General features: G+C 39.5%; 1 protein-coding gene across 3 annotated transcripts in view; it reads left to right on the top strand.

Annotated features, from left to right (window-relative positions):
- The window catches only part of NADSYN1 (NAD synthetase 1), a 49,859-nt gene that overhangs the window by 19,846 nt on the left and 14,640 nt on the right, over positions 1–15,373 (top strand). For all 3 annotated transcript variants that reach the window (XM_088145817.1, XM_007430483.3, XM_088145819.1), the window contains exons 8-15: positions 248–365; positions 858–989; positions 1,305–1,379; positions 1,562–1,686; positions 2,713–2,761; positions 6,240–6,342; positions 12,616–12,784; positions 14,946–15,081. In XM_088145817.1, coding sequence (XP_088001943.1) covers positions 248–365; positions 858–989; positions 1,305–1,379; positions 1,562–1,686; positions 2,713–2,761; positions 6,240–6,342; positions 12,616–12,784; positions 14,946–15,081 — 907 coding nt within the window. The remainder of the gene's footprint in view (positions 1–247; positions 366–857; positions 990–1,304; positions 1,380–1,561; positions 1,687–2,712; positions 2,762–6,239; positions 6,343–12,615; positions 12,785–14,945; positions 15,082–15,373) is intronic.

The following is a 15,373-nucleotide window of genomic DNA, read 5'->3' as shown; positions in this document are numbered from 1 at the left end:
CACCACTACCTCTCAAATATACTGAGCCACTAAAATTAACCTCCATCTTGTCATTATTGTCAGTCAATCAGTCAATCACAATAATTTCACTGAAATTGTGTTTTCAAACAAACAGGAAGTTCCTGCTGGGTAGTTCTTACAAATTCCATTAACTGTTCAGTTTTTTTCCTCTTCTGTGGTGTGACTTGATAAAATGAATCTTTTTGGGTAGCAAGGTGGCAAACTATTTATTTGCTCAATTTTACAGCCCTCACATTGAAATGGGAATTGATGGAGTGGAAATCTTCACAAATTCCTCTGCAAGTCACCATGTGTTAAGAAAAGCGCACACTCGAGTGGATTTGGTAAATTCTGCAACAGCAAAGGTATGTTCCTGATATATTTTTACATGATTTATGGAATTTTTTAAATTGTTGTTACTATGGCTCAGGATAATTTGTGAATCCATTGGCTTTCATGATGATGGAAATAAGGCTCTGTGACATTTATCTATTTTGTACATCTTCTCCCTTATAACTTCGTACAGGAAGAAATTACGTGTATGTAGAAAAGTACATACTCCAGGAAAACATTATGTGTATGTAGACAAGTACCTGGTTGCATTTACATTGTACCTATTAAAGAAGGATTCCAAATCTGAAAACAGATTATAATTGTTCCACTGCCATCGTGAAATGCATTTTTGGCATGTGCTAACTTGCTTTCACACAAAAGTAAACACTGCTATGCCCCTGGATGGTCATATTGCTTCAGTGATGGCCCAGATAGTGATGCTTTGTGCTGTCTTAAATAAGTTTAAAAATTCATAGTTGTAATTGGCAGCACATGCATGTATCTTAATATGTATCTTTTTCCAGAATGGAGGGATCTACGTCTTGGCAAACCAGAAAGGCTGTGATGGTGATCGCTTGTATTATGATGGGTGTGCCATGATATCTATGAATGGTGACACTGTTGCTCAAGGACTTCAGTTTTCACTGGATGACATAGTAATGCTTCGTGGTGGGAGTAATACTTGATAGTGCAGAGTAACTTGGTGTGAGATGGGTGGCTATATAAATATGATAAATAAATAAATAAATAGTATTAGTTCATATGTTATTCAAAGAACACTCCTATGTGTCAGTGCTGGCACATAACAGGAATTTTACTGGTATCAGTGGGGTTAAATAAACTTGAAGTGCTTCTGTATAATGTAAACTACATAACTAGTTCCACTATATTTCCACTACGGACCTATTGTGGAAAATGGTTTTGAAAATGTTGTACCTTGAAGGATTTTAACTTCTCTGTCACTTTTTCAGGAAGTCCTTGTTGCCTCTTTGGATTTAGAAGATGTCAGAAGTTATAGAGCAGAAATATCGTCCCGAAACCTAGCAGTAAGAATTTCTTGCTTGTGTTTTCATTTTTTTCCTTATAAATAAACTTAGCATAATATGTATGAAGCACAAGTCTCTGCAAGCTGTGAGCACTCAACAGAAATATCAGATGTGTTGCTTTTACCAAGAAACGTTACATTGTTTTTATGGTGTGACTTGACTTTTCTTTTTTAATTGACCAGGCAAGCAAAGCGACTCCTTACCCTAGAATAAAAGTAAACTTTGCGTTGTCCAGTTCTGATGATATATGCATACCTACAAGTGAACCAATCCAGTGGAAGTATCATAGTCCTGAGGAAGAGATCAGGTATGGGCTTTTCCAGGTCGCTTTGCATGCAACTGGACTATACTGATGCGTCTTTTGAACATCTAGTAATTCAGCAAGATTTCTTTTCCCTTGTTATAATAGACTAAACTGGGTGGAATGGTTCAGTGTTGTTGTTTTTTGCCTTGCACTGAATCCTGCAGGAGAATTCAGTAGAATTCAGTACCTGTAGCTCTAGGAGAGGGTAATACTGTTCCTTGGGACTGATTGTAGATGCATGCAAAATTCCTAAGGAAATGCACAATACAGAAAAGCAAGGAGTAACTTTGATATGGCCATTTAAATCCCCTGGACTGGAAGCTTAATCCAATGCCATGGCTAGTTCAGAAAGAGAAACTGATAGGCAGTGGGATGGACATTACTCTAATAATTCAGGTGGTAATAATTTTGTTATGGTTATTGACCAGTTCTAACTAGGGGGCAATTCCAAATTCCTCAGGGTAGCAGCATATTCTCAGAATTGGTAGAGTTTCTGGTTGGTTAGGTGTAATTCCTATAGACCTCAGCCATTCCATCTTCCTGCCTTTTAGTTCATGTCTGCTGAACCGTGGAGCAATCTTGTAGACTGAGTTGGGAGAGATGAACACCCTCTTCTCTTAGCCAAGTTTCCATGTTACAACTAAGTCCAGTTTGACCTACATAACTGGAGTAAAGTGTGTATAATCTGAAAAAAATCCCAATATAAACTTACATAAAAAGATGTCCTGTAATATCATATACTTCTGGAAATTATCTTTTCTGGAAGGAAGAAATTTTCATTTAGTGTAAGAAACTTCAGCTGCAGTCTGTGCATAAGGAACTTTGAATAAAACTCATTGGAGCTTCTGAGTAACCCTGCATGATTGTGCTGTAAATAATGGATAATTGTGCACAGCATACATAAAAGAGCATTGCTTTACTATAAAACATTCATGATGGTAATGTGTGATCCCAGGAAGAGAAATGACATGATTTTGTGAAAGCATGCTTTTATATTTGTCTTGAAACATGTCTGCTGTTAACTTTCAGCCTAGGTCCTGCATGTTGGCTTTGGGACTATTTAAGGTGTAGTAAACAGGTAAAGATTTTCTTTTTTTTTTTCATTCTCCTAAATTCTGAGCAATGTTAAAATCTGTGTGCAGGTTGAGGGAAGGAAGGGAAGATACACTATCTAACTTAAAACTTGCAATGGCTTAATCGACCTACAATCAGGTCCAGAAATATTGGGACATCGACACAATTCTAACATCTTTGGCTCTATACACCACAATGGATTTGGAATGAAACAAACACAATGTGCGTTAACTGCAGACTGTCAGCTTTAATTTGAGGGTATGTACATCCAACTCAGGTGAATGGTGTAGGATGTTTGCATATGTGCCTCCCACTTGTTAAGGGACCAAAAATAATGGGACAGAATAATAATCATACATCAAACTTTCCTTTTAATACTTGGTTGCAAATCCGCTGCAGTCAATCACAGCCTGAAGTCTGGAACGCACAGACATCACCAGACGCTGGGTTTCATCCCTGGTGATGCTCTGCCAGGCCTCTACTGCAACTGTCTTCAGTTCCTGCTTGTTCTTGGGGCATTTTCCCTTCAGTTTTGTCTTCAGCAAGTGAAATGCATGCTCAATGGGATTCAGGTCAGGTGATTGACTTGGCCATTGCATAACATTCCACTTCTGTCCCTTCAAAAACTCTTTGGTTGCTTTTGCAGTATGCTTTGGGTCATTGTCCATCTGTACTGTGAAGCGCCGTCCAATGAGTTCTGCAGCATTTGGCTGAATGTGAGCAGATAATATTGCCCGAAACACTGCAGAATTCATCCTGCTGCTTTTGTCAGCAGTCACATCATCAATAAATACAAGAGAACCAGTTCCATTGGCAGCCATACATGCCCACACCATGACACTACCACCACCATGCTTCACTGATGAGGTGGTATGCTTAGGATCATGAGCAGTTCCTTTCCTTCTCCATACTCTTCTCTTCCCATCACTCTGGTACAAGTTGCTCTTGGTCTCATCTGTCCATAGGATGTTGTTCCAGAACTGTGAAGGCTTTTTTAGATGTCGTTTGGCAAACTCTAATCTGGCCTTCCTGTTTTTGAGGCTCACCAATGGTTTACATCTTGTGGTGAACCCTCTGTATTCACTCTGGTGAAGTCTTCTTTTGATTGTTGACTTTGACACACATACACCTACCTCCTGGAGAGTGTTCTTGATCTGGCCAACTGTTGTGAAGGGTGTTTTCTTCACCAGGGAAAGGATTCTTCGGTCATCCACCACAGTTGTTTTCCGTTGTCTCCCGGGTCTTTTGGTGTTGCTGAGCTCACCGGTGCCTTCCTTCTTTTTGAGAATGTTCCAAACAGTTGTTTCGGCCATGCCTAATGTTCTTGCTATCTCTCTGATGGGTTTGTTTTGTTTCTTCAGCCTAATGATGGCTTGCTTCACTGATAGTGACAGCTCTTTGGATCTCATCTTGAGAGTTGACAGCAACAGATTCCAAATGCAAATAGCACACTTGAAATGAACTCTGGGCCTTTTATCTGCACATTGTAATTAGGGTACTGAGGGAATATCACACACCTGGCCATGGAACAGCTGAGAAGCCAATTGTCCCATTACTTTTGGTCCCTTACCAAGTGGGAGGCACATATGCAAACTGTTGTAATTCCTACACCGTTCACCTGAGTTGGATGTACATACCCTCAAATTAAAGCTGACAGTCTGCAGTTAAGGCACATTGTGTTTGTTTCATTCCAAATCCATTGTGGTGGTGTATAGAGCCAAAGATGTTAGAATTGTGTCGATGTCCCAATATTTCTGGACCTGACTGTACATGCGGTGTCTTTGTACAGTTTCTCACTTGACTCATCACCTGCACCAACCCATAGCCAGCTGGGCCAGTTTATTTTGTGACTTGGCTCTGGAGCAGCTGGAATAGCGCCGAAACTGGTTTTACGCTGGAAGTGCTAGAATTTGGTATAGCTTGCGAATGAGCATTTTGCCACTGGCAAAAGCTCTTGTCTCCCCCAACTGCCTGAGCCTTGTTCTCTTCTCCCTTTCCATACAGCATAGTTTCATGTTGTTACATTAGTGGTTTTTTTACACTGAGCAAGGAGATAAAGCCTTGGCGGCTTTGCAGCTGAGAGTTTTGACATAATACTAAGTAAGTGAACGCAACATGAGTTGTGATGGGTGGCTCCATGGGTTTTGGAGATGAATCTTTTTATATATTTTATATATATATTTATATTTTTATATATATATATATATATATATATATATATATATATATATTTTATATATTTATATATTTTATGTTCTAATGTTTGTTGTAATTTGCCCAGAGTTCCCCCATTGGGGGGAGATGGGCGGCTGAAAAATTAAATAAATAAATAAATAAATAAATAAATAAAAATATTCCTTTAATGAATTTCCACTTTAATCTATTCCAGCTAGACCCCCATTTGTAGCATTGTCCATGTGCTAATGGCCTAAAGCAGGGATCCCCAAACTTTGAGTCAGTAGGCACATTTGAAAATTAAGAGCGTGCTGTAAATACTTTAATAAATGGAGGGAACAGTTGTGGCAAAACGGCTTTGGCCAGTTCCTGCGTCCTTCTGGCTTTCCAGGAATTCCCAGGAACTCTGAATTCAGCTTACCTTTATCTTTATCCTAGGTGGATGAACACACTTCTAATTGGGTGATAGCTGGCTACCATTTTATTTAATAAAAATGCCTTTGATATCTGCATGAGCTCCAGAGATAATCTAGAGTATAAACTGTGCTTGAGGCTGCTGCTTTTCTCTGTAAGACAGAGATTTCCAATTGATTTGTTTTCTATTTAAAAGAATCTTCAAAAAGACAGCGGCGGCAGGAAACTTGGTGAGCTCCAGGGGAGGCACTGGCGTACATATTGTCTCTGCTTAACAGAGAGACTCAAGAATGGGGACTTGATTTGGAAACAAGCCACAGTTGATTAACTGCACTACTGCTCCCTTAAGTAGGTTTGCAAATTTAGTTGTGTGCTGATAGTATATTTGCCAAGCACATTTATATCATGTGTGCCTACTAGAGCACTCATAATATTTTATATTTGATGAGATTGCTTACCCGTTAAGTCATGATTCAGAAAGGCAGATAGGGTGGGAAGGGGAAGATAAGCATATTCAGATACCAATTCTTTCATTTCCTTATATAACAGCTGTGTTTAATTGTCATTGTTAAGAGAGACAGTTCTGAGAAGGGAGGATCCAAATGGTAGACAATCTCAGCCAGACTAATACATAGGGCCTTCTTGTCTTACCTTTTCAGGTGCTGGATTGTAGACCATATTTTCTACATCTGTTTTTAGATAGATTAAAAACTGTAAATTAACCTTAATTTTGGATGTGGTTAATTGAACGGTCAATTATGGGCTATTCGTGGCTAATTGCAGCTAGGAATAAATAAACTAGAAAATTATAGGTTGAAGATATAACTCCTGAAGAATTGAAAGCATGGTTCCCAACAATGTTCTAATTTGGTTTTCTTATTGTGATTGTTAAGGGAGGATTTTTCTTGCCACTTAGTGGTGGTGTGGACAGTTCTGCTGCAGCCTGCCTTGTCTATTCCATGTGTCGTCAGATTTGTTACGCAGTAAAAAATGGAAGTAAGTGCACTTGAGCAGTACAGATTACCAAAAGTTAGTTGCAGATGTGTCAGTTTTCATACTTCCAGGAAACCCTTTCTATGTTTTACTTGTTCACTGATTATATAGAATAGGGTTTTTTTATTGAATTACTTCATTGGCCCCTCTGGCTCAATCATTTTTGACATTATTTGACAGCAACTGCCCAGTGTTTCAGACAGAGGCATTTTTAGGAGTCTTACAGATTGAACTGCACCTGTTGCCCTTGACCACTAAACTAGAGTGTCCCCCCAAAGAATTCTCTGAGCATCTACTCCAGAGCTCATGCATGGTACAGTGTTATAAAACATATTCTGGGTTAAGGTTGTGCAGTGCTTTGGACTTGAAGGGGAAAATAGAGTGCTTTGAAGTATATGGTGGGGGTGTACGCATGTAACATCTGTTGGCAACTTCTTAAAGCAGCTGCATCTTGTCCTAGAATCATGTCGCTGCCCTTCCACAGCTGTAGTACAATCCTGGGAAAAGATGTGCATTTGCCTCTTTGAAGCTGAAGTGCTGTGCCAACCTGTTCCAGGTTGTACTTCAGTTAGGGTATTAAATAGGTATGTTGAACTTTATAGTCTCTCCACATAACATGTATGACCTAAAATTTCCATCCAATGCTCTATTGCAGCTCTGTTTTCCATAAAAAAACATTGATAGTGTGAGCAAAATTATTTAAGAGTAGTTGGCCTTCTGTTACCAGTCCTCCCACTGAGATATTCCCAAGAGGTTTTCAAGGGTGCCTAGTATTCTTTGCAACACAATTTGAAAACTACATGGGAGATATGTTTCTATACTTAGAACATTTGCTAACTAAACAGGATGGAATTAGCTTTAAACATCTAGAGCTAACTTTCTGGAACAAGAAAGAGTATTTTGTTTGGTCTTCCCAAAGCAGTGGTCCATCCATGGTGGACTCTCACATCTCCCCAGGGACCTGGGAGACATACTTTCAGGAACTCTACATGAACACCTCTGTTGGAAGTGGATGCCCTAACCAAACTGTAAAAAATCTTCCAATGTAGGTACCAGTGGCAGTGACAGAGATCAAGAATCTTTTGCTCATCTAAGACCAGGGAAGGCTCCAGGAGAAGATCTAATCCCTCCAGAGGCCATAAAAAACAACTTGGGTTTCTGGGCCCCCACTCTGGTCTCACTCTTTACCTGCATCGACACCTATGGCCGAGTCCCCAAGGATTGGGGGCCTTTTGATCATTGTCCCTATATATCAAAAAGGGAAAAAGAATGATCTTGCTAATTATAGACCAATCAGCCTCCTCAACACAATCAGCAAACTCTGTGCAAGATACCCACAATGGAAATTCCAGGACTGGTTGGAACAAGAAAATGTACTTGCAGAGGAGCAAGCCGGCTTTAGAGAAGGCCAATCCACCATTGATCAGTGCTTAGTACTCCAACATTTCATTGAAAAATGCTCTTCCCACAACACAATCTCCTTTTATGCCATTTTCATAGACTTCAAAGCAGCTTTTGATTTCATATCAAGGCCTGCTTGATTGACTGACCTTTACTTCATCTAATGTGTATGCTTCCTGAAGGGACCTTATTCAAAGTAAGATGTAACCCCCAGGGCCATCTCATCAGAGCCACTGGAACTGAGAAAGGCGTCAAGCAAGGCTGCATATTGACCCCACTCTTATTCAGTTTCTATATCAACTCCATGGTGGGCCATTTCCTCAACATGAATTTTCACTTCCCAAAACTTGCTGGAAGACGCATTTCTGTTTTACTCTATGCAGATGATGCAGCAATATTTTCAAGAATACTTACTGGCTTTAAAAGAGCACTGAGAGCACTAATACAGTACTTCAAGGAACACCAGTTAGAACTCAATTATCAGAAAACTAAAATCATGGCATTTGCCAAAAGGCCCAAGAGCTACTCCTGGAGCATAGATGGCCATAAGATTGAGCAGGTCTCCTGTTTCAAATACCTCGGAGTAGCCCTTCATTCTGCTAGCAGTAGGAAAGCCCATGGGAACTACGTTGTTGAAAATGCACAGAGGAGCTCATCTGCCATCCTTAAATTCCTCAAGACAAGAGGTAGCTACTATATTCCTGCAGCATTCAAATTATTTGAAGCCAAGCCAATAACACAACTTCTTTATGGTGCCCAGCTGGGGCCCTTCTCCAGTTTTGCACCATTAGAACTTGTACAATCCAAATTTCTAAGTTCAGCCCTTCAAGTTCCAAAATATGTCTCTAATGCCACTCTGAGACTAAAACAGGCCTCATGAAAGTGGAGGCTAGAGTGTGGATGACCATACTCAACTATTGGCTCAGACTATCCTTTTTTCCCCTTGGCCTTGCCCAATTAACTGTGAGGGATGATTTTAGTCTACATGGAAACAGTAGCAACTAAAATCTCATCCTTGGGCTTCTGGCCAAGTCTTCTACTCAGCATTGGATGTGATCAGGCCAAAGCACTCATTAAACCGAGTGTAGCAGACACAGACGCCAATTGGATCTAGCCAGAGTCCCAACCTTTATTGCCAGTGAATCCAACAGGTACTCTGCCTCCCCTATGATATATGTACAGTGGGGCAAAAAAGTATTTAGTCAGCCACCAATTGTGCAAGTTCTCCCACTTAAAAAGATGAGAGAGGCCTGTAATTTTCATCATAGGTATACCTCAACTATGAGAGACAAAATGAGAAAAAAAATCCAGAAAATCACATTGTCTGATTTTGAAAGAATTTATTTGCAAATCATGGTGGAAAATAAGTATTTGGTCACCTACAAACAAGCAAGATGTCTGGCTCTCACAGACCTGTAACTACTTCTTTAAGAGGCTCCTCTGTCCTCCACTCCTTACCTGTAGTAATGGCACCTGTTTGACCTTGTTATCAGTATAAAAGACACCTGTCCACAACCTCAAACAGTCACACTCCAAACTCCATTATGGCCAAGACCAATGAGTTGTCGAAGGACACCAGAAACAATATTGTAGACCTGCACCAGGCTGGGAAGACTGAATCTGCAATAGGCAAGCAGCTTGGTGTGAAGAAATCAACTGTGGGAGCAATAATTAGAAAATGGAAGACATACAAGACCACTGATCTGGGGCTCCATGCAAGATCTCACCCCGTGGGGTCAACATGATCACAAGAACGGTGAGCAAAAATCCCAGAACCACATGGGGGGACCTAGTGAATGACCTGCAGAGAGCTGGGACCAAAGTAACAAAGACTACCATCAGTAACACACTACGCCGCCAGGGACTCAAATCCTGCAGTGCCAGAGATGTCCCCCTACTTAAGCCAGTACATGTCCGGGCCCATCTGAAGTTTGCTAGAGAGCATTTGGATGATCCAGAAGAGGATTGGGAGAATGTCATATGGTCAGATGAAACCAAAGTAGAACGTTTTGGTCTAAACTCAACTCGTGGTGTTTGGAGGAGAGAGAATGCTGAGTTGCATCCAAAGAACACCATACCTCCTGTGAAGCATGGGGGTGGAAACATCATGCTTTGGGGCTGTTTTTCTGCAAAGGGACCAGGACGACTGATCCGTGTAAAGGAAAGAATGAATGGGGCCACGTATCGTGAGATTTGAGTGAACACCTCCTTCCATCAGCAAGGGCATTGAAGATGAAACGTGGCTGGGTCTTTCAGCATGACAATGATCCCAAACACACCGCCCGGGCAACGAAGGAGTGGCTTCGTAAGAAGCATTTCAAGGTCCTGGAGTGGCCTAGCCAGTCTCCAGATCTCAACCCCATGGAAAACCTTTGGAGGGAGTTGAAAGTCCGTGTTGCCCAGCAACAGCCCCAAAACATCCCTGCTCCAGAGGAGATCTGCATGGAGGAATGGGCCAAAATACCAGCAACAGTGTGTGAAAACCTTGTGAAGACTTACAGGAAACGTTTGACCTCTGTCATTGCCAACAAAGGATATATAACAAAGTATTGAGATGAACTTTTGATATTGACCAAATACTTATTTTCCACCATGATTTGCAAATAAATTCTTTCAAAATCAGACAATGTGATTTTCTGGATTTTTTTTTCCATTTTGTCTCTCATAGTTGAGGTATACCTGTGATGAAAATTGCAGGCCTCTCTCATCTTTTTAAGTGGGAGAACTTGCACAATTGGTGGCTGACTAAATACTTTTTTGCCCCACTGTAACTAAACTCAAAGTACCTTCCCACTGGAGAGCCTTTACTCTGGCACGATGTCATGCCCTCCCCTCAGCTGTCCTTAAAGGCCAATACAGGAAGATTCCGTACCTGGAGAGACCATGTCCCTGTGACTCTGGACATACAGAAACAACAGAGCATGTGGTTCTCCAGTGCCTGTATTACAGAGACATTCATACTAGCCTCATCTCACCATTATTGTATAAACACCCACGGCGCACAGAACAATTCTACACCTCCCTGCTGCTTTCAGATACCAACCCTGCTACAACATACAATGTTCCCAGGTTCTGCCCAGCAGTGATTAAAATTTGTCAGATAATAACCTGTGCCATAAACTAATCTTAATGAGCATCTAGTTCGTCATACTACTCTGTAACTTGATAGATATAATCTGTAAACTAACCTTTATGTTCCCCCACACCTATCTAATGCTCCTACCCCTCGTTTTAGATTCCTTTTAGATATATACTTTCTATTTTATGTATTTTAGCTTTTAATAATAATAATTTAGACTGATGTATTTTCTGTGGTTTTTAATTAACTGTGCCCCACCCTCCTTATGCTGGTCTTTGACTGTAATAAAAATTTGATTTGATTTGTTTGGTCTGTCTCTTGCGTAGTGCTTAAAAGGATCAAAGCATTTTTCAGTTCTGAATCATACATCTTTCTCTATCAATTTGCAATATATGTTCTACCTCTACATATAATTACATGTAGGCAATTTCAGAGGCAGTATCAATTACCAGAAATTCCCAGAGATAAATCCTACTGGCCATTGTGTTGTTTTAAATGCTGCTGTATTATTAATTTAGGAGGAAGAGAAACCAAATGATGAAGTTGTAAGAGCTTACTGGAAATAATCCAGTACTCCATGGAAATAATGACTTTTTTACTTCAATGCAGGAGTGGGCAGCCTGCATCCCCAGGAAGGCATACATCCCCAGAGCCCATTTTTACAACTCAGCTTGGAGACCCCCAATACTATAATTGCTAAAAACTAATTTGCTGATACTTGAAAAGGGAAACATAGCCATGAAGTAGGCATGTCACTGCTAAAAAACAAGGAAAGGGTCCAAAATGTCCTCTCAAACCCTGCCCCACTACCATGTGTGGTGTGATTGCCACTCGTGCCTCTCAAAATGTTGAACTGGACCTTTGCTCCATTCCTGTTTTATTGTGATTAGGTGTCTCAAGCCCAGATCAGGCCAAAGTCTAGCTAGTTCAGCCTTCTTTTTATATAACTAGCAGTCAGATATATTTAGTGAAGCTCATAGCCAGACATAAGGATGATAGCCCTCTTCCACTGTTGCTTATTAGCAGCTGGTATTAGAATCATACCACTGTGTGATATGTGTGATAGTTGTCATAGCATTCAACATTAGCATACCTCATATATTAACTATGTGTTTTGCAAAGAATATTTTCTTTTATTAATCCCCTATTCTCCCTACATCTAACTTCATTAGATCATTCTGATTTTTAATTTTATTGTGCTAATTTCATGTCAGTAACAAGCTATATTGTATAACTAAGTTCTGTAAAATGTATTTCATTATGGATAATTATCTTTTATAAGAACATAGAAAAAGACAAAATGTAGCCAAGGCTAAATATTCTAGTCCAATTGATTTCAGTCAAAGATTGTAATTTGTGTTTATCTCTCACGTGGAATCAGGGCAGTAAAACAAAGGAGTATATAACATAATGGGTTCTATGTTAGAGTAAAACATGCATAGGATCATGTTGTATCAGAATTAAAAACAAATTTAACTCCTGCTTTATGTTCTGATTTAGGTCTTATACAAATCCATAAATAAATTAAAACACATTTCAGTTGTACCTAAGATATTATCTACTTCTACCACAGCATGATTAATTGTCTTTTTCAGAACAGAAATAAATGCATATGTGCATTGATCTGTACATTTAAACACACTTAAGTTAATATTTTTGTTTAATACAGGGGTTTATGTTATGAAGTAAAATGGCTGGTTTTTAATTTTGTGTTCTTCTAAAACCAAATGTGAAAATAGTATTTTGTTCACATTCATTCCTCTTTTCCCTGCCCCCTTGCCTCTCATTTTTTTCAGATCAGACTGTTTTGGATGATGTGCGTAGAATTGTAAATGATGATATCTATATCCCAAAGGAACCCCAGGAACTGTGTGGACGCCTTTTAACAACTTGCTACATGGCTAGTAAGAATTCTTCACAGGATACTTACAACAGAGCCAAGTCTTTGGCTAAAGAAATAGGCAGGTATATAAATTAGCACTGTGTAGTTAAAATACATTGTATGTTTAAAAAGCATTCCAGCCCTAATCTTGTGTAATAGTGAATATTATCAAATGCTGGTATTTATTCAGATGTTGAACTATTTGAACATGCTTTATTCCATTGCAATTAACATACAAATAGATCATACAGTATTGGTTTCCCCAGTAGATTCCATCCCATTGAATGTTTTTTTTTGGGGGGGGGGCTTAAGCTGGTTGTAGGGTTTTTCTTTATTTCTTTAAAAAAGAATGAAGCAGAACTTTAAAGTAGGACTGACTTGTATTTCTCCCATAATTAAGGAAGTTAATTATTTTTCTCTGCGAGTGCTAAGTATTTCAAATATGTGATCCCTCCTCAGGATTTTATAACATGAGTTATTCCAAGATGATTGTAACAAATGCTCTTAAATACCTTGTCTTTTGTTGTGTTATTTAAATTCTGTCAAGGATCAACCCTTTCTCATTTATCTTGGGCTCCAAGCTCACTATTATGATATGCCTAATTATTTGATTTTGACTTTATGGATTCTACCATTATAGTTTTTATCTTAATTAATGTTGATATTCTTTATCAGGTGGCAATATTAGGCCTCTGTTGAGTAATAAAGTCTCTCTATTAGAGGTCACCATGGGCAGTGTTTGAAAGAAGAGGGAACACACTTCAGAAGTGCCGGCCTGAATTTCAGTTCTGGCGTGGTCTTCCTTGTGACTTAAGAAATTTCCCCTGCTAGCCCCTTCCTTTTTTTTTTTTTTTCCCCTTTGGGGTATAAATAGAGCTTTTCAATGTGCACTTGTTCAGAAAACTCTTGAAGACAGATGTTCAACAGAACAGGGGATGACAAAACATTTCTCACCTGTCCAGATAGATATGTTACCATCTCATCTTACTGTCACAAATTCTGTGGCGGAAAAGGTTTCTGGCATGTGTGTGCTAAGCTTGGGTAGTTATACAGATGATAGGATATCTTTAGGGCTTTTCAGATAACTAACCTGAGGATGGTGGGTGACATGTTCTTTCACAACATCCAATTTTTTAGCAAAAGCTTTTCTGAACCATCCCAACTACACTACAACTACTTGACTTCCTTTAGTCCATGCCACCTGCTCTTTTGTTCATGGCCTAACTTCAAGCTAGGATTTCAAAATGCCCTTACATTGCTTATCACACTTGAAGTAGAAGTTCTTTTTTCAAATCAGAGCAACAATCCATCTAATCCAAACCTTTTTGGATTACTACTCTCTTCATTCCTTTATTGTTGGCCATGCTTAATGCAGTTGATGTGAGCTGTAATTGAAAATACTGACGAGCTCCAGGTTGGCCTGAACTGACTGATCTCTTACTCTTTCTAGCAGAGGTCAACTAGGGGCATCCAGAAGGGGTGTGATATAACTAATAAATTCATTTTGTTGCTATAGAACATCTTTCCCAGTCTTTCCTAGTGCACTCTCTCTTGCATACACATTCTCTGTTGTACAGAAGAAAACAGTAGAATGAGCAAAACTGTGTGGCTGGGAACTTTATTTTGCCTGCTTGTTTGTTTGTTTGTTTTAATTTATTAGTTGCCCAACTCCAATGGACTTTCTGTTCCTGGTCCTCCCACTGAGATACTCCTGGGAAACATTTAAAGAACCCAGTATATTTTGCAATACAGTTGGAAAACCAGTGATGGGAAATATAGGCCAGCACTTGCTTAACTAGAGGAAAGCTTTAAAAATTGAGAGCCATGTTTGTGAAATGAAACTCTTTTTAAAAAATTTTAATTGTGTGTGTGCGCCTTCAAGTCAGTTTTTTTTATTCCTGACTACTGCCTGGACAAGGCCCTGAAGTTTTCTTGGCAAGATTTGGAAGTGGTTTGCCATTGCCTCCTTCCTACGTCTGAGAGGGAGTGACTAGGCCAAGATCACCCAGCTGATTTCGTGCTTAAGGTGGGACTAGAACTCGTGGTCTCTTGGTTTCTATCCTGGTGCCTTAACCACTACACCAAACTGGCTCTTTTTATTTGAGCTCTTGCATAATGCTTAAAAGGATTAAAGCATTGTAGAATTCTGAATTACATCCTTCCTCTATTAACCTGTTGTGCATGTTTTTATTTGTTATTAGTGTTAGTTGGACACAGTTACAGAAGCAGTATTTCTTTCCCCAGCTATCATATCAACGTAAGTATAGATGGAGCAGTAAAGGCCATTTTGGGGATTTTCAGTGCTGTGATGGGACGATTTCCTCAGTATCAAGTGCATGGAGGAAGCCCGAGGGAAAACCTGGCTCTACAGAATGTGCAGGTAATATAATAAAGATCCTAGTCACATGTCAATTGGGTGGCTATACAAATTAACAAATACTTTTCCCGTCTCTCTTTGACAGATAGATTCCCTAGAACATATTGGAAACCATTACACAAGTACATTTCATTTGGAGGAAATATATTTGAGAGAGAAAAAAAGTAATCTTGGGGGTTTAACTGATTTAACAAATTAGTGTGTGTGTGTGAGTGTGTGTGTGAGAGAGGGGCGGGGAGAGAGAGTCTAGCCTTCAGCTTATGATCATGGCTGAAACAAATATGTTTATGTCTAA

This window comes from Python bivittatus, unplaced genomic scaffold (assembly GCF_059951505.1).
Source record: "Python bivittatus isolate LINGU-HERP-01145 unplaced genomic scaffold, Pbiv_v1 ctg000480_np1212, whole genome shotgun sequence".
NCBI classification, from domain to species: Eukaryota; Metazoa; Chordata; class Lepidosauria; order Squamata; family Pythonidae; genus Python; species Python bivittatus.
Note: the sequence above shows the minus strand (reverse complement) of the source record. Positions and strands in the feature narration are given on the sequence as shown.